This window comes from Dromiciops gliroides, chromosome 4 (genome assembly GCF_019393635.1).
Source record: "Dromiciops gliroides isolate mDroGli1 chromosome 4, mDroGli1.pri, whole genome shotgun sequence".
In the NCBI taxonomy this organism is placed as follows: domain Eukaryota; kingdom Metazoa; phylum Chordata; class Mammalia; order Microbiotheria; family Microbiotheriidae; genus Dromiciops; species Dromiciops gliroides.
In genome coordinates, this window is record NC_057864.1 from 461,314,815 (window position 1) to 461,334,439 (window position 19,625).

Below are 19,625 nucleotides of genomic sequence, written 5' to 3' on the forward strand. Positions count from 1 at the left end.
GGGAGAAATCACTAAGGAGAAGGAATCTCTCTCTCTCTCTCTCTCTCTCTCTCTCTCTCTCTCTCTCTCTCTCTCTCTCTCTCCCTCCCTCCCTCCCTCTGTCTCTTTCTCTTTGGATCTCGTTTAAGAAATCTTAGCTTAGAGAGAAGAAGACTAACATTTACAAGTGCAAAAATTTAAAGCAAAAAAATGTGAGGGGAAGAAAGACTAAAAGAAAGAAAGAAAGAAAGAAAGTAAGGGAGAAAAGAGTGATGGGAAAAGGAAAAATTCTAAAGCTAAGAAATATCCTCTGGGTTCCTGATCACCAGCAACACATTGCACCGACTAACTGGTCTTATTTTTTGACTCCAGGACTAGGTTCAATGTGAATTTTCAGTATGGGACCACTGGAAATGACATTACCTTTCATTTCAACCCTGGGTTTGAAGATGGCAGTTATGTTGTCTGAACACAAAACTGAATGGTTCTTGGGGGGAATAAGGAGAGGAAGATGTGGATGCCTTTCAAGAAGGACTATCCAAGCTGAGATCCCATTGGGTAGTACCCTTTACCACCAGTGATCATTGTCCTATGTGTTTCAGTGCTGAGTTTGGAGTTATAGTCTGCCTAGAGGGAATTCCCTACAAAAATTACTATTTTAGTTCCTTCAATTGGCACCATTGCAAAACTGATAGTTTTATTGATGAAGTTTTCATGTACCAGATCTTTTCACAGGCTCATTTCACCTAAGAAACACCTCTACCCAAAGGAGGAGAGATTGCTACAGCAGGTCATTAACCCAGAGCTAGAGACCACACAGAGGGGTTCCTTTCTGATTCTTGCTTCAAACAGGATTTCTCCTAATGTAGTTTATACACAAGCCAATTCAATTCAACAAGCATCAAACATCTACTAAGTCTAAGACACTATTCTGGGTACTACGACTATAAAGACAAAACTAAAAAATTTCCAAGCCCTCAGGAATGTCTACTGGGGGGATACACCATGGTCACAGACCAGTAAATACAAAATAATTTAGGAAGGCAGAAAGTACTAATAACTGGGAGGGTCAAAGGCTTCCTATAGGAGATGGGGGCTGAATTGAGCTTGTAAGGAAGCTGTTTAAGAAACAGAAGTGAGGAGAGAATCTATCCAGGCACACAGTACCCATGCCTGTGGGCAAGGGCATAGAGGTGGTCCGGTTTGGAAGGGATTGATATGAAATGAGGTTGGAAAGCTACACTGAAGACAGACTGTGCAGGGCTATAAACAACAGGCTAAGGAATGTGCATTGAATCCTAGAAATGATGAGGAATCACTCAAATTTCTTGAGCATGATAGTGACAGGTTGAGACCTAGCCTTAGGAAAATTATTTTGGTAGTTGCATGGAAGATGGGTTGGCATGGGGAGAGACTGGATGCAGGGAAATTTATTGATTAGGAGATCAATGCAATAGTCCAAATGCAGAGTAAGTGGGGGCAAGGGGACCCACCAGAGAGACATAGCAATAGACTCAACAAGGCTTACATAGAAGGTTTTTAGAGATGATTACCTGATCTGCAGTCTGTGTGGGAACTGAATAGGCTGTGTCATGAGGGAAACAAAACGCATTCCCCTTAGCCTGCTATTTGACTCATTACATTATTAATTTTCATCCTATTTTTTTTTTCAGGGCAGTGAGGGTTAAGTGACTTGCTCAGGGTCACACAGCTAGTAAGTGTCAAGTGTCTGAGTCCAGATTTGAACTCAGTTCCTCCTGAATCCAGGGTCAGTTCTTTATCCACTGCTCCACCTTGCTGCCCCCCCCATCCTAGCAAATCTTATAACCTGATATTTCTTTGTAAATGAATAGAAATTCCTGTTTGGTTAATAAAATTTGAGCTTTCAGTCTGGTTAATTATGTAAACTGGATAAACTACCTTTCCCAATAACTTTCACTCTAAATTTTAAACTCCTTAATCTCAAAGACTAAAATAAACATCTATGTTATAGGCTATACAATTTATTAACAATGTAATATATATATATTATATCTCTATCTATCTATCTATCATCTATCTATCTATCTATCTATCTATCTATCTATCTATCTATCTATCTATCTATCTATCTATCTATCTATCTATCTATCTAAAACTGTTTCAACAATGTATTACAGTGAGAAGTGTCATAGCCAGGGTTACCTATAACCATCAACTGCAACTGCTAACTTCTCAGTTACAGAAGCACAGTCCCCCCATTCAGCTCTTACATGAGGGCAAAGTTTTTCAAAAATCCTTTTCAAGAATATTCACAGGAAGGATACCTTCTGGTATCTTAGAAGGGAAACTCTTCTTAGACCCTCCTCTCTTCTCTCAAATAGTCTTTCTGCAAGAATGACAGTTAACAATCTCTAAGGTCCATGGTTAAACTGTCTCTCACAAGATTTTGTTATTGTTGTTGTTTAGTTGCATCTGACTCTTCATGACCCAATTTTGAGTTTTCTTGGAAGAGTTACTGGAATGGTCTACCATTTCCTTCTCCAGCTCATTTGACTGATGAGGAAACTGAGGCAAACAGGGTGAAACGACTTGCCCAGGGTCACCCAGCTAGTAAGTATCTGAGGCTGAATTTGAACTCAGGAAGATGTGTTTTCCTGATTCCTAGCCCAGTGCTCTAACCACTGCACGACCTAGCTGCCCAAGATTCTAATTCCAACTTAAAGATACAGTAACACTATCTACATTGATTTGATCAGGAAGAAAAGGAAATCAGATAGGTCTGTTAGAATAATTAAGTCATTGAGCTGAAGAAAGGGGGGCAATGAGTCGTGAACCGCCTCTGTCACTTACCTGTGTGACCTTGGACAAATAATTTTACAGATGAAGGCTCAGGAGGAATAAGTAATTTGCTTAAGGTCACTTAACTTGAACCTATGTCCTCTGACTCATATCACATTCTCTGTTCTCTTTGCCGGGGGTCCTCTTTTTCATCTGAAACATTCTCAGGACAGAAATATGGAAGTTATTTCCAGGTGTAAGGGAGTGTGTATTTGTTAAAAGAATGCGTGTGTGAAGGATTTCCCTTAGACCCTATGAGATTTTTGTTTTGTTTTGTTTTGTTGGGCAATGAGGGTTAAGTGACTTTCCCAGGGTCACACAGCTAGTAAGTGTCAAGTGTCTGAGGCTGGATTTGAACTCAGGTCCTCCTGAATCCAGAGCCAGTGCTCTATCCACTGAGCCACCTAGCTACCCCCAGACCCTATGAGATTTAAGGGGGAAAAATGGTCTTCTCTGATGACCTAGGTCTGTAAAAACTCAAAAAGTAAAAGACAGGCCCAAACTTGGAACTGAGAGAAAATTCACTTGGTAGTGGAGGAAAAATGGGGGTGGGGGGAGCGGTGTGTGACAATCTCATGCTTCCACTTTCCTGGCCCTAAAGACTTGCCTTAAGCCTGCCAGCCTCAATTTCTTCCATTGAACACAAGTGATGTTTTCCCCTGGCCTTTCATTGTTTTTTGGGGGTTGTTTGTCTTTTTGCCAACCTTTTTTTCCCCCCCTGCAGGGCAATGAAGGTTAAGTGACTTGCCCAGGGTCACACAGCTAGTAAGTATCAAGTGTCTGAAGCCACATTTGAACTCAGGTGCTCCTGACTCCAGGGCTAGTGCTTTATCCACTGCACCACCTAGCTGCCCCTTGGGTTGCACCTTTTCAAATTTGTTTCTCCAAGAGGCAGGAGTTTCCTTATCATTGCTTAATACTTGGTGCCTTTTGTTTTCTTGCAGACTTTACCTTTCTGTGCCTCAATTTGTGGGGGACTCTGTCTTGTGTTTGGCTCTGTCCTGCCCTCTGCTGACAGGTAACTCACAGGCAGAGTCATTGTCCTGAGTTCACAGGGTTAAAATGGTCCCCAACCCCTTCACTAGTCCTAGGCAAAAGGGAGGTGCAGAGTTGGTTTTCCAGGGGGATAGCAAAGGGAAAACCTTCCTGAGTCATCAGAATGATTCAGCAAAAGCAATTCAACAGATACTAAATGCCTAAGGCAGCATGAGGTAGTGGAGAGAGCAGTGGCCTCGGAATCAGGAAGATCTGGGTTCAACTCCTTCCTATATATACTGGAGGTGTGACACTGTGTGAGTCACTGAACCACTCAGTTCACTAGACATCTCTCTAAGATAGAAAGTAGCAGAGAAATGGCTGATGTCCTTTTGTAGTGGGACATCTTACTGTCTCTGCACCTCAGGTTTGAAATCAACCTGAGAAGTGGGGACGGCGTCACCTTCCATCTGATTTCGTCTGCTCAGCGCTATGCTATTCGTCAGAAGTCAAATCTTTATGGTAAGGCATGAGAAGGGGGAGAGGGCTAAGGAAGGATGGAAGAGTGAGACGAACCTTGAACTTCAGTGGTACTGCTACAGAGTATAGTGAGCTGTGAAAAGCCTTTCAATGAGTCAGGGGTTCTTCATTTTCTAGGGTCCTTCCCTGGAGAGACCCTTTCAGGGATGAGGAAAGATTCCTCCCAAGCCTCTGTATCTTTAGAGAAAGTGATGATTTTATTGGTAAGATCAGGCACTAAGGAGCTTCTGGCTTTGGTTTGTGGAGCAAATACTAAGAAGTGATCTAATTTATACCTACAGTGACATAGAATGACCCCAGCATGACTTCAGTACTACAGTGTTCAGGGATTTTATCTGCTTGGACTCCCCTTCACTGACACAGATCATATAATTAGTGGTCTCAAAGAAGTGCTATAATGTGTTTATCCCTAGCTTATGTTTATAGTGAGCTTTAAAATTAAAAATGTGTTCTGCCTGTAACTGTGGGAAGCTGGTCTTGAAAATATTATTTTTTAAAATAATATACATTTTTATTTGAAGTTTTGAGTTTCAAATTTTATCCCTCCTCCCCTCCCTCTTCTCCCCCTTACCTTCAGTGGTAAGCAATCAGATAAAGGTTATACATGTGCAATTAGGTAAAACGTTACCATATTAGTCATTTTGTATAAGAAAACTTGAATAAAAGAAAAAATGAAAGAAATGAAAAATAGCATGCTTCAGGCTGTGTTCACTCAATATCAGTTCTGTCTTTGGAGGTGGATAGTATCATTACTAATTAATTAATTACTAATTATTATTATTAATTAATTACTAATTAATCATTAGTCCTTTAGGATTGCCTTAGATCATTGTGTTGCTGAGAATAGTTAAGTCATTCACAGTTCTTCATCAAACAATATTGCTGTCACTGTGCACAATGTTTTCCTGGTTCTGCTCACTTCACTATACATCAGTTCATAGAAATCTTTGAAAATATTATTAAAGAGAGGCAATGTGGCCAAGTGGAAAGCACATTGTCCTCAGAGACAGGGAAAGCTGGGTTCAAATCCCATCTCTGATATTTACTACCTGTGTGCCCATACATAAATCATATGATTTCTCTGAACTTCAGGTATTCTATCTATAAAAAGGAGATGATAATAATGCTTTTGTACCCCACTTACAAGGAGTCTAGGAAACTCAGATGAGAGAATGCATCTAGGTACTTCACCCACTTTAAAGCATGGTTTGCATGTTAGCTGTTGTTCTTTGTCCTCTTTGTCCTTCATTCTTGAAGAGGACTATGATGTCGGGGTGATGTCATGACTTGCAGTGAATTGGATTTAAGTGAGTCACCAGCCTCACTCTCTCCTCTAGAGCCATCTGGGTCCAGTGGCAAGATCTCTCCCTCCCTCCCTCTCTCTCTCTCTCTCTCTCTCTCTCTCTCTCTCTCTCTCTCTCTCTCTCTCTCTCTCTATATATATATATATATATATATATATATATATATATATATATATATATACATACACACACACATACATACACACACATATATCAGAATGACTGGAGATGGCTCCAGATGTTTAAGGCAATTGAGATTAAGTGACTTGTCCAGGGTCACACAGCTAGTAAGTACCTGAAGTGAGATTTGAATGTAGGTCCTCATGACTCCAGGGCCAGTGCTTTATCCACTGTGCCACCTACCTGCCCCTTTCCAAAAGTATTGTCCATTTGACAGATGAGATTGAAGATCGGAAAAGTAAAACCACAAAGATATCAATCTTTTTTTTTTTTTCTGAGCCCTGCCTGGAGGGTGACCTTGTTCTAGGGAAAAGTGGGTCAGGGATATATTTTTATTACTTCCCAAATGTCTAGTAAAGGGCCTGCTATGTAGTAGATGCTTAATAAATGCATATTGCTTGAGGGTCGCTCCCATTCTAGCAGAGTGGAAGTTCTATGAGGACAACAACTGCTTCATTTCTCTTTGTATTTCCAATGCCTATCACAATACATACACAGTATGTAGTAGGTGCTTAATAAATGCTTGCCAGTGGTTAGATGGATGCACAGTGCCTTCCACACAGGTAGGCTAGTATATATAAACTGCTTTTCAAACTTTCAAGCATTAACGTAAAGAAAAATCAGTGATTATCGGGAGATCAAGGCCCATCCACCCACTTCCAAGAAACCACCACACAGACCGTTGGCTCTTTTCCTAAGTGCAAAGTCATTTATTGGTAAAGCTAGAATTTGACAGAATCCAAGCCGATTCCTAGAGAAAGTGCACAGTCGAGAGCCCAGTCCATTTCACTTCAGCTTTCTTCCTTAGTGTTGGTATCAGAACAGAAAAGAAAACCCACTTAAAAAATAATACAAGGCATTTCCCACAGAGAGATAAAGGCCATTGCTCAACCATATCCCAAAGGAAACCCCAGGCTTTCTTCTCTCCACCCTTCCCCCTCCCTCCTCCTCCTCCTCCTCAAGTCTCAGATTTCCATTGCACAGATAACTTGTCTTCTAGCTCTCTCCTGTCTCCTTATGTAGCAGCTACTTGAGCACTGTAGAAAGAGCCCTAGCCCCGAAGTCAGAGGACCTGGGTTTAAGTGTTTGTTCTGCCCAAGGGATCTTTGGCCTTCGATTCCCAAGATTCTCCTCTCTAGAATGATGACCTTCAAGCTTCCTTTCCTGTCTAAAGAGACAATCCCATGATGCCAAGGGCACATGCCGGGAGAATAAAATCTCTGTCACAAGTGAACCTGGTACAGATTGTGACTCAACCCAGCATCCAGTCAGTATCTCCATATGTGAATGGCACTTTCTGGGGGGCTGAATATCCACACAGATCAAAATTACCAGGGGCTCAAAGCGACTTACTTTTCCCAGGGTCACATAGTTAGGAAGTATCAGAGGTGGGATTTGAACCCAGGTCCTACAGCCTCCAAGTCCCCTATGCATACTTTGCTTATCTAGAGATGTCTAAGGGACAGGGATAGGGAATGAATCTAGGATTTCATTGCTAGACAGAGCTTTCAGTGAATAGGCTCCCTCTACCAATGCAAGCTAGCACCTTCTCTACAGCTCAGTCTGAGAGAATTGTCCAGAGCAGTGAGAAGTTTTTTTGATTTGTTTTGTTTTGTTTGCGGGGCAATGGGGGTTAAGTGACTTGCTCAGGGTCACACAGCTAGTAAGTGTCAAGTGTCTGAGGTCAGATTTGAACTCAGGTCCCCCTGAATACAAGGCTAGTGCTTTATCCACTGCGCCACCTACCTGCCCCCATTCCACCTAGCTGCCCCCACAGTGAGAAGTTAAGTGAGCTGTCCAGTATCTTTTAGCCAGTATGGGTCAGAGATGGGATTTGTCTGAGTACCCAAAATTCATTTTTTAAAAATCATCTTTAGGGACCTTTCTGGGTAAGCCCATAGGTCACTTGGGAGCAGAATCTCTCCCAGGTGGGGTTAAGGGGTTTTAAATAAAAACAATATAAATAACTGTACATAATTAGTCTGCCCTCCATCCCCTAAAGTAGCATGGCTCTTGGCAAGCCTAAGGATTACAGTACAATACACCCATTGTAAACAGAATAACCGTGTGTTGGCCCCAACTATGATTACAGAAGAAGCTTGCCTCCCTTTCTTTTCTTCCTGGTCACTTAGTCCAAATGGATACAAATATGGTTGTCCAGTCTTTGCCCAGAGGTCCAATTTGGTCCTTGTATGATTAAAACAGCCAGCTCTCAATGATCTGGGGTGAGCAGTGGACCTAGTTTGGGTCCCAGAACAGTCCCTTCTCATGTTCATTGCCCCCCTTCACTGGCCACAGGTGGCAGATGGAGTAGGAGGAGGAGAGGGAGAATAAGGCAACTTCGGTTTGTTCCTCTGGCAGAAGGCAAAGGTCGCTGGGGGCAGGAGTAAGGGGTAGGGGAAGTGTGGGAGGTGGTTGAAGCTTCTCTTCCCTCTGTAGCCACAGATATTGAAGAAGTGGCTACATCCCTCTGAAGTAGCTCTAGCTGAGTCCTGCCTTAGCGATCTTGGCCTCCTCAGGTTTCGATGCTGCTAGGTCAGTTTTCACCTCATAGGGAAAGACAGCCCCAAAGATGTCTTCATGGTATCGCTTCTGGCTCTTAAAGAGAAAGAGACCAACAGGAAGTGAGCCCCATGGGTCAGCTGCATTAATGGGTTGAGTGTGTTGGTAAGAGACAGCAAAAGTACCACATACCCACAATGAGAAGACAGCCTTTTGACATAACTAATTTCAGTTTACACAAACAGTGGCCCCGGGAAGGAGGAATCGCAAGGCTTATCATGGCAAGAAAGCTGGGTTAGAGTCAGAGGATCTGGGTTCAAATCCAGACTCTGCTATTTACTAGCTATTTGGCTTTGGGCCTCTCTGATGGCAAGGGAGTTGGATAAGGTGGTGTCTAAGGTTCCTTCCAACTGAAAGCTATCATCCATCCCATTCCCTTCTATTATTCCTATACCACTTCTTTGAGGGAGCCTTCAAAACATTTTGATTCCTCTCTAAAATAAGGGAGGGGCAGAAAGGTAGAGGAGAGAAATGTCTCTTCCTATTTTATAGTTAAGAAAGTAAAAGTACCTCATTGCCGGTCACATAGTGAGCTAGTAACACAGTTCATCTAAGTCCTTACTCAAATTTCTTTCCATCCCTCCTCCCAAGCTGATAGGAATGGTATCATTTGTCCAGCATTCTTGGCATGGGTCCTACCTTGAGTTGGAAGAAATAGTTCTCAGCCTGCTCTTCATTCATCTTCAGTCTGGTAGCAAAGAGATCCTTCAGAGTCTGGGCCACATCCCGGGCCATCCTCACATCCCCACAGACATACAGGTGCCCTTTGTTCTCGTGCAGTGTCTGAATCACCTCATCTGCCAGTTGATGCTGCAGGATATGCTGAACATAGACCTGGGAAGAAATAATAGTAATTTATAGAGAACAATTTGCTGACAGGAGAACTCCCAATTGGATTTGACCTTGCCCTTCTAGACATCCTTTCAGCTGGGGTCTGTTTCCTTAGTGTGGCTCATACATCTCCAAACAGGTGCTGCAGAAGGACATGGTGCCAACTATGGCCTTCATGGTAAGCTTCCTAGCAGTAAATACTAAGTTTTTACTATTCTTATATACAGAGTATCACAAAAGTCTTGGTACAGGTTCAAGCTTATTAAAACTTAAGCTTTAATAAGCTTGGGGCAGCACAGTGGATAGAGCCCTGCTCTTGGAGTCAGGAAGGCTCACCTTCATGAGTTCAAATCCAGCCCCACACACTTACTAGCTGGATGACCCTAGGCAAGTCACTTTACCCTGTTCGCCTCAGTTTCCCCATCTGTCAAATGACCTAGAGAAGGAAATGGCAAAACCACTCTAGTATCTTTGCTAAGAAAACTCCAAATGCAGTCATGAAGAATCAGACATGACTCAAACAACTGAACAACAACAAAAAGCTTAAACCCACACCAAGATTTTTGGGATGTCCTATGTATCCTTTCTACAGTGTCTGGTACAGAGAGGCTTCAGTTTGTGGTCTGACATAGTGGACGGGGCATTAAACTCAGGTGGAAAGCTAGGGTTTGAATCCTGGCTATGAGACTTTCCAGACTTGTGACCCAATAAGTCCTGGTAACATTTTTGAGCTTCTTTCCTCATCTGTAAAATGGGAACACACACTCCCTCCCTCAGGGTTACTGTAAGGAAAGGACCATGTGCACCTTTTCCAATGGAGTTCAGCTAAAATGATTCTGAGACAAGTCTTTCATCTGCCATTATGCTTTTCTGTTTACTTGAACCCAATCCTCCAGACTTGTCCTGGGTTCTCCTGGCCACACCACTGTTTTCAAAGAGCTTTCATGTAAGGTTGCTAAGACAACCTTATACAGAGAGGGCTCCAAGAAGAGACTGGAGCTCACTTGTCCAAACTTTACCCAACCAATCAGTGGTGAAGCCAAGGATTTGAACAAGTCTCCTGCTCCTACTTCCTTGGGGTGGGAAGGCTCGGAGGAACTCCCTCCTGTTTTTCCTTTCCCCTTCTCTCCAGCTCAGGCCTCTGAATCTGGGCTCTGTGATCTTGGCTTTCAAAAAGATTTGAGGGGGGGGGGCGGCGGCAGCTAGGTATCATAGTGGATAGAGTACCAGCTCTGGAGTCAAGAGGACCTGAGTTCAAATTTGGCCTCAGACACTTGACACTAGCTGTGTGACCTTGGGCAAGTCACTTAACTCCAATTGCATCACCAAGAAAGAAAGAAAGAAGAAAGAAAGAAAGAAAGAAAGAAAGAAAGAAAGAGAGAGAGAGAGAAAGAGAGAAAGAGAGAAAGAGAGAAAGAAAGAGAAAGAAAGAAAGAAAAAGATTTGGATGACTATATTTCAATATAATTAACTTCCTTGGTATCCTGTGTTTTTATTTGATATATTTATAAATACGGTTTTGAGAAGGAGTCCCTAGGCTTCACCAGACTGTTGTTCAGGAGTCCAGGACACAAAACAGACAAGGATCCCTTGCGGGGCTAGTGGCCAATGCTCCTTTGCTCATGGACATGAGGATGACTGTAACTTTGAGGTCAGCTTCACGCCAGGCTTAGGAAGCCTAATAGGGGCATGGCTGGCTGGGGGTGGGGATGGGAGGTGGGGCTATTGTTGGTCTACAGGCTCAGAGATCTAGAGTGGGAAAAGACCTCAGAGGCAACTCATTTTAAAGAGTTTAATTCATTTTAAAGAGGAGGAAATGGAGGCCCAGGGAGATTAAGCGGATTTCCCAGAGTCACAGAAGGAGTATTGGAACACAGTTCAAATACAGTATTTCCTCCACTCTATCATGCCACTATCACCCGAATATAAGGACAACCCTTGGCACTGGACATTTACAGAAAGCCCAGCTTACCTTGGACTGGCCAGGCTGGCGGGAGTAGGCTGTGTAGACATCCTGCAGTACCCCCTTCTGAGTCATCTCCTTCATCTCCTCTCGATAGAGGTGGTCCATGTCGGGGTGTCGGCATCCGAACACCAAGGTCATGCAGGCTGTCTTGATACCTAGGGAGAGGCAATGGGCTGCAGTCACTATAAGGCAGGCACAAGAGGGCGCTGTATCCTAAGAAAAAATGCTCTCGATCTAGGAGAGCGCCTCAAGCTTTTTCCACTTGTCACCCCTTTTCGCTGGGTATAGAAATATATAAAATATATAAAACAGGTGCGCATAACCTGTTACTGTTGCCAAGTTTTTCGGGACCCCCCACATTCAGTGGTCACGACCCACAGATTAAGAAGCTTTGGTCTATAGGGTTGGATAAACAAGGGTTTGGCAAAGGGACAGAGGGAGGGAGTCTAAGAAGGGTTGCAGTGTTAAAGTAGAACGGGAGATCTCAGAGGCATTTTAGTCACAGATAAGGGACCTTGGGGTCTATCTAACCCTATTTCCTCATTCTACAAATGAGGAAACTGAGGCACAGAGAGGTTCAGTGACTTGCCTAAGGTCACACAGCTATTAAGTAGCAGAAGTAGGATTTGAATCCAGCTCCTTTGGCCACTGCTCTTAAGGGTGCGGGAGGTGGAGAAGGAAGGGGTGAAGTGGCCTGGGAAAGGGCAGGAATGGGGTAAATAACTTTGAAGGAGGGACAGGAGGAGATGGGAGCTGAATGGCATCGTTAATGTAGATCCCTTGGGAGGAACCAGATTCGAGAGTGTTTATTTCCATATAGGCCTGATCCAATGCCCTGAACACAGCAGATGTACAGTAAGTGATTGCTGCTGCTCTGGTTGATGGTGATAACCTACCCCTGCTTCTCTCAGGGGCTCCTGGGAAAATGTTATAGTGGGAAGACCCAGAGAGAAAGTGTGGCAGAGCAGTTAGAATGCTGGCCTTAGGGTGAAGAAACCTGGTTCTAAGGAACAGCTAGGTGGCGCAGTGGATAAAGCACTGGCCCTGGATTCAGGAAGACCTGTCTTCAAATCTGGTCTCAGATACTTGACACTGACTAGCTGTGTGACCCTGGGCAAGTCACTTAGCCCTCATTCCCCCACCAAAAAAATAGGGGGGGGGGTGTAAGAAACTTGGTTCTAGTTCTGGTTCTGATTCTTACAAGCTGCGATTCCATGGGCAAATCGGCTCACCTCTCTGGGTCTCAGTTGCCTTCTCTGTAAAATGGGGATGATCATCCTCCTCCCTCCCCCACAGGGCTGTTGTAAGGAAAGCCCTTGGTAATGTGTAGAGTGTCAAACAAATGGGCGGGGTGGGGGTGTCCTTGGGTCCTTTACCTTTCTTCTCTCTGTCCACCAGCCGCTGTTGCCAGAAACTCCGGAAGGGGGCGATCCCCGTACCTGGCCCCACCAGAATGCAGGGGTGGCTGGGGTTCTCCGGCAGCTGGAAACCACTGGCACTGAAGTTGGGGAAAGTAAATTGGAGATTATGAGCTTCTCGAGGTCTGTGTCCCCCAATCCCATCCCTTCTATCCTTCCCTCTTTGTCTGGCTGTCTGCCTCATTAAGCTAGGAGAGGAGGGAAGAAGCAGCTTGAGCGAATGGCACTGTTCTGTAATAGACAGGGGCCCCCAGCCTGTCCTATAAAAATCCTAGCAAAAGGGACTAAGAAGGAGGGGGGAAGAGGAAGGGAGGGAGGGATGGAGGGAAGGAGAGAGAGAGAGAGAGAGAGAGAGAGAGAGAGAGAGAGAGAGAGAGAGAGAGAGAGAGAGAGAGAAAGAGAAAGAGAACTGTGTCCATTCCTCCATCTTGACTTTTTTGGAGGCCCTGTAGGCCTAGCACCAAGCCAGGTTTCCTTCACCAGGTTTTCCTTCAGTCCATGTGAAGAGGGGAGCCTCACCTTCGCACAAAGCAGGGCACAGTCTCCTGGAGCTTCAGGTTGCTGAGCCATGTGCTGCAGACCCCATGGTGGAGGGGGCCCTGACCATCTAGAAGGAAAGAGAGAAAATGACCGGTGAGGCCGTGGGGTCCCCTAGTCCTTCCCCCAAGGTCTAGGAGTCCGGAACGGACTGAAAGGTGTCTTGGCTGACACAGTTTCTGATCCTCCAAAAACCACCTGATTGCCTCCTTTAGGCTCTTTTCTTTTTTTCTTTCTTTTTTTTTTTTTTTTTTTTTAGGGAGGCAATTGGGGTTAAGTGACTTGCTCAGGGTCACACAGCTAGTAAGTGTTAAGTGTCTGAGGCCAGATTTGAACTCAGGTGCTCCTGACTCCAGGGCCAGTGCTCTATCCACTGTGCCACCTAGCTGCCCCTAGGCTCTTTTCTTTTCAATCCTTCCTACCCAGAGTGATGCTGCTGACCTGCTGGAGAGAGTGTATGACATATTGTCAAGGACATTTGACTGCCTGGGGAGTCAGGAAAACTGAGTTCAAGTCCTTTCTTTGCCACTTGGGCAAGTAATTTCCCATCTCTAGCCTCAGTTTCCTCTTCTATAGGATGATGGGGCTGGACAAATGATCTCTAGAAGTTCTTTCCAGCTCTAACATTCTCTGTTCTAACACTCTAAGTTCCAAGGTCACTTCTGGCTCTAACATTCTATGATCTAAGGTCCCTTCTCTCTTTGGCATCCTCCATTCTAACATTCTGTGTTCTAGGTCCCTTCTCTCTTTGGCACCCTCCATTCTAACATTCTGTGTTCTAGGTCCCTTCCCTCTTTGGCACCCTCCATTCTAACATTCTGTGTTCTAGGTCCCTTCTCTCTTTAGCATTCTCCATTCTAACATTCTGTGTTCTAGGTCCCTTCTCTCTTTGGCATTCTCCATTCTAACAGTCTGTGTTCTAGGTCCTTTCCCTCTTTGGCATTCTCCATTCTAACAGTCTGTGTTCTAGGTGCCTTCTTTCTTTGGCATTCTCCATTCTAACAGTCTGTGTTCTAGGTGCCTTCTCTCTTTAGCATTCTCCATTCTGACATTCTAGGTCCCTTCTGCCTCTATATCCAATGAAATCCCCTGGTTACTTTAAAAGCAGTGCTTCTTTTTGTCTCTAGCTTTGCAGCAAGGAGGAGCAGGACTGCCTTTGTTCTCAGTCCTTGGAGTCCTTACCTCTGGTCCGATAATTGACCACAGCCACGGTCAGGTGGATCTCCTTGGGAGTGAGGTCTTGAGATGAACTTATGGAATAGTAGCGGGGCTTTAGCAGGGGCAGTTGTGTGAGCAGGAAAGTAGCTGAGATCTGGATGGAGGGAAACTCTTCCAGCACCTCCAGGAATGTGGGACTATTGCTGAATTTCCACTTATTGTACTCGGAGGTCTGAAATCCAAAGGTTGTGTTAGAGACTCACTGGAATTCCCCTGAGCAGCCATTGGTCAGGGATCATTTAGAACTGTAACTAAGCCACTTCAGTGGGAGCTTTGCCTCAGTGTACTGAAATTTAAAGGGTACTAGCAGCACCCAGGTTCTACTAGTCTAGGAAGCCTATGTCTTACCTAAACTTTGCATCTCTCCTAGAACACAATTCTGCACACTTAATAAATTCTCAATATTTGAATTAAAATACTCCATTCTCCTCCCATAATTCCTATTAAGATCACAAATCCAAATGCATTTATTATGAGCCTACTATGTGCTAGGCATTGTGCTCATGGCTGGAGATAGATATAAGGGCACAGAGCTTTATTTTATCAATTCCTATTTAAACTTGCTTTAAAAATCCCCCTCTCCCCACCCCCATCTCCCTTAAGCATTAGGTAAATTCAGGCCATGCATGAAACAACTTAACTTCCTTCCTCCCCACCCCTCTCCAAAAAAAAAAAAAAAAAAGGCTCCAGTCCCTCCAGTCCACCTAGGTTTTGTTTCCTGTTATCTATCTGTCTTTTCTGCTGTGTTGAACTGGATAGCTCCTGGTAAGCAGGAATGGTGTCCTTGTAAGGCAGCTTTGTACAAAGCCCTGTGCTTGGGTAGCCCACTTATGGCTCAGGCTCAGGGGCTGCTTGGTCATCCTCAAAAGGTCAAACCACAGAGCAGAGTGGCTCCCTTGGTCTCAGACCATGACCTCTCTCCTTATCCCCCTGCAAAGGGTTCAGATAGGAAAGCATCCCTGGTAGTTCATTGGTAGACATTTGCCCTATGTCTGGTTGCCTCCTGCAGGGAAACCCATATATACTTCCTGCCAGTACAGAGCCCGTGTTGACTACTATTTAAGGAATCCAAAAATTATGGGTAAGAAGATACACTTAATTTTCCACAGCCTCTTTCTCAAGCTTCCCTCTTCTCAAGACATTTATAGGGTACCCTAGTGCAGGGGTCTGAACTTGGATTGGGAAAAAGTGACATCTTTCTTTTCACTAATCCCTAACTGCAACTGAGCATTTCCTTCAATTATTTAAAGTCATTATTCTGAGAAAGGGTCTGTCCCCAGGCTTCACCAGCATTCCTGAGGGTCCAGAACCAAACTTAACTAAAAATGGTTAAGTACTTATGCCTTACTAAGGGGTTAAAGACCAGCACTTGGAGGTGGGTATTCTACCATACTTCCCTCCCTTTTCCCAATCCCATCAGCACCTGACACAGTGCCTCCAGCTGCCTCTTCTCTTCCTCTGAAGTGGTCAGCTGAGCCAGCTTTCGGAGCAGCAGCTGGGTGGGGGGAGTGGTGACATCGAGGAAATACGTCAGGGCCTGGCTGAGCGAGCAGGGGGGAAGCTTCTTATCACTTATCCAGTAGTTACCTGGCCAGGGGAGGAAGGAAACCTTCAGACATGGCCAGTACTTGACTCACCAGATAGCTTCTGGAGACCCCATAGAGAGTGATGGGCTGTTTCACACTTACTTAAGAGGAAGACAAGGGAAGCTGGCTTCCACCAGACCCTAAGCCTGTCACCCAGAGGGGGCTGACCTATTTCTCATGACTGTTGTTGAGTCATTTCAGTTGTGTCTGACTCTCTATGACTCCATTTGGGATTTTCTTGGCAAAGATACTGAAGTGGTTTGTCATTTCCTTCTCCAGCTGATTTGACAGATGAGGAAACTGAGGCAAAGAGAATGAAGTGACTTGCCCAAGATCACACAGCTAGTAAGTGTTTGAGACTAAATTGAACTCAGGTCTTCCTGATTCTGGGCCTGGCACTTTATCCACTCTGCCATGAGACAGGTCCAATGTCAAAAGACTCTGACACAGCCCCACGGTGTTAGGAACCTTGTCTAACACCAGCTTGAAGAGAAGGAACTTTCTAGTCTGTACTCCAATAAGAATTTTGTTATAAAGAAAAGTTGTCTTTTGTATGAGAAAGGGACGCTACTGACCCATCACAGAATGGTGAGTTTGGGTTGGTTTTTCCCCTTGGGGTGGTGGTGGGGGAATCATAGGACAATTGATATAAAACTGGGAGGTATCTCAGAGAACATCTAGTTTATAGATGAAGAAATAGCAGCCCAGGAACATTGGGTGGCTTGCCCAAGGTCATGCAGGTATTGAGCATGGGAAATGAGATATGAACCCAGGTCAACCTCTCTTTTCTCCTACACCATGCTATAACCTGGTTTGGGCTGAACTAGCCACACCCTAACTCAGTCTCCCTTTTGACCGATGGCCTACATTGATAAGACAATAGGCCAAGGGTCAGGGTGAAGCCCCAAACTTGAATAAAACATAATGGTTTCCTCATCTGTAAAGGGGAAGAATCATCCCTTCTCCTGCTTGTGTCATATGCAAGGGATGAAGGTAACATGAGATAATAGATGGGAAAGCAATTTAAACCTCAACTATTAGATTTTTTTAAACACACCTATCATTGTATTAGCATTGGGAGCTTATAGTAAGGAAACTCCCTCTGTCAATACACTGCAATTTAGTCTTAGAAAGTTGTCTGGGGTCCTGACAGGTCACTTGACTTGCCCAGGGTCACACAGTTAGAGGGTATCAGAGATCAGACACAAACCCAGGACTTCCTAATGCCAAAGCCATCTCTCTACAACTAAGTCAGATAGCCCCTCTTTCTTTATTAGATATTATCAACCAGTTGAATGGAAAAGGACCATAATCCTCATGCTACCTCCCTCCACAAGTCCTTGTGAGGACCCAGTATCTTATATCTACTGAGAAATAAGGCTTTATAACTTGTAAAGTGTTGGATGGGCTATTTGGAAAATCAAGTGGTTAGTTCAACACAAGAGACCAAGGGGTCCAGTGGATAGAGATTTAGAGTCAAGGGCACTTAGGTTCAAATTGCATTTCTGACACTTACTACCCATATGACTGGGTGAGTCATTTAATATCCATATACCTTGAGCAACTTCCTAGGCATACATGGGTTGCCCTGATCAAGAGAGAGATTGCACATCAGGAGTTCTCCATGCTCAAAGATACTTCCCATATTTGCATTCAATCAGTCCATTCCCCAACTTCTTGCTGAGTCTGCTTTAAAAGCAACATGGCACCATGGAAAGAGTTGAATTTGGGGTCAGGATCTAGGTTCAAATTGTGGCTCTGGGGGACCTTGGACAAGTCATTTAATAATGAATTTTAAGTTGCTTTCCCTTCTAACATCTCATGTTCTCTAGCCCCTAAAAGGCAGGGGAAGGAATGATTTCTTCCATTTTACAGATGGGGAAACTATTTTGCTTAATTTCACAGTCATGGGCTACACCCCTAAGCCCTAGATTGCTGTCTTACAAATGTAGGCCACTGGTCATCAGGCTCACAGAGGAGGAGCTCATAGAGTAGGCTAGCTCAGTCCAAACTGGGACTCATCATGGTGCAGTAGAAAGAATGAGGACTCTGGACTGAAAAGGACCCCTCCACAGCCCCTACCTCTGATGCTTGCTACATTTAAGTCCTCTTATGACCTTTAGCCCTTAGTCTATTCCTGTGTAAAACATGGGAGTTGGACTCCATGACCCCATAAGGTCCCTTTTAGCTCTAAATCTATGATCCTCTGAGGACGTCATAGAGAAAGGTGTCTCTTCCCAGCTCTCTCTGGCAGGCAGGGTGTTTCAAAGGCAGACTCTTGTTGGTCTTCCAGGCACTTTTTGGTAGAATTTTTACTAGGTGGTTATTTACAAGACTGGTCTACTTTCCCCGGCCTGGAGAAGAGTCCCTCCTTGACTCATCGACCCCAAACATGCAATGAAGCCTTCAGGCTGAAGTACCAGATATCAGAGTGACAGCACAGAACTCTTGGGCTATGAAGGGAAGTTGGGAAGGGGCTGGTGGTGTAGATTTGCCCCTTGGGAAAGAGCTTACCATTCTCCTCTCGGGTTTCTAGGCGGACGGATTGGTGAGGTGATGGACCACCTTTAATTCGCCCAATAATACCCTCAACTAGGGCAGGCTGGTTGCCAGGAAAAACTCCAAGATGCTCCCCTGGTACATAATTCAGATTCTGGTTTCCTTCACAGGAAAGTTTAATGAGGAGGGTTGCCCGGCTAGAAGAGAGACAAGAAAGCCACAGTGACATCAGTAGGATTTCCTCTGTGGCCTGGGGATGGGTGGACCCCTCTGGCTCCAGTTTCCCCAGGAAATGTGCCCATCCCCCCCCCATCAGGAACCTGACCCTTTGGATTAGGAAAGTCAAAGAGCTACTTCCAAATACCTGATTGTTAAGGAAGTGACTGAGTCTTGGGGTGAAGGGGGTTGCTCCCAGAAGGTAGGCACGGCTGAGACAGGTTTGGGGCTTTCCAGAAAGAGCCAAAACTCCATTTACTGGGCATTTTCCCCAAGAGTGTAGCCTTGGCTCATAAGTTCTAGGAACAGATTACCCCACCCTACCCAACAGAGATCTCTTCCTGAAATGCTTATTGATTGATCCCGTTCATTTATTATCTATTCTCTTTATGTTTATTCTGCATATATTTCTATATGTACTTGTACCTTCCCCATTAAAGTATAAGCTTCCTGAGGGCAGAGATTGTTTTGTTAATTTTCTTTGTAGTCTCAGCACAGCACAATGCCTCACATACAGTAGGCTCTTAATAAATGCTTATTGATTGATTGACTAACATGATTTCTCTTTGCTTTGGTCATTAACATCCTTGAATGTTCCTTTGGAAATTCTGTTCTGTATCAGAAAGTATTGCCCTGGGGGCAGCTAGCTGGTGCAGTGGATAGAGCACTGGCCCTGGATTCAGGAGGACCTGAGTTCTAATCAGACCTCAGACACTTAACACTTACTAGCTGTGTGACCCTGGGCAAGTCACTTAACCCCAATTGCTTCACCAAAAAACAAAAAACAAAACAGAAAGTATTGCCTACCATACCTGGATTTGAGACTCTGCAGATTCTGTCTTGATTTGAGCCTCATGGAAAACACATTCTTGGCATGCATACTGCTGAGGGCTACAGTGGAAAGAAATAGAATGAATGCAGGATTTGCTCCAGTGGTGCATGCTGGGAAAGGGGCAGGGGATTAATCATGCCTACTTTCTAAGGCTGCTTTTAA

At 44.5% G+C, this 19,625-nt stretch overlaps 1 protein-coding gene across 1 annotated transcript in view; it reads right to left on the bottom strand.

The window, feature by feature from the left end:
* Window positions 1-7,892: 7,892 nt before the first annotated feature.
* The window catches only part of NOS2 (nitric oxide synthase 2), a 46,471-nt gene continuing 34,738 nt past the window's right edge, over window positions 7,893-19,625 (bottom strand). The window contains exons 18-26 of the mRNA XM_044004885.1: window positions 19,444-19,522; window positions 18,431-18,612; window positions 15,754-15,917; window positions 14,295-14,502; window positions 13,095-13,182; window positions 12,534-12,655; window positions 11,164-11,312; window positions 9,000-9,194; window positions 7,893-8,396 (exon numbers count right to left, since the gene is read on the bottom strand). Coding sequence (XP_043860820.1) covers window positions 8,280-8,396; window positions 9,000-9,194; window positions 11,164-11,312; window positions 12,534-12,655; window positions 13,095-13,182; window positions 14,295-14,502; window positions 15,754-15,917; window positions 18,431-18,612; window positions 19,444-19,522 — 1,304 coding nt within the window. The 3' untranslated portion in view covers window positions 7,893-8,279. The remainder of the gene's footprint in view (window positions 8,397-8,999; window positions 9,195-11,163; window positions 11,313-12,533; window positions 12,656-13,094; window positions 13,183-14,294; window positions 14,503-15,753; window positions 15,918-18,430; window positions 18,613-19,443; window positions 19,523-19,625) is intronic.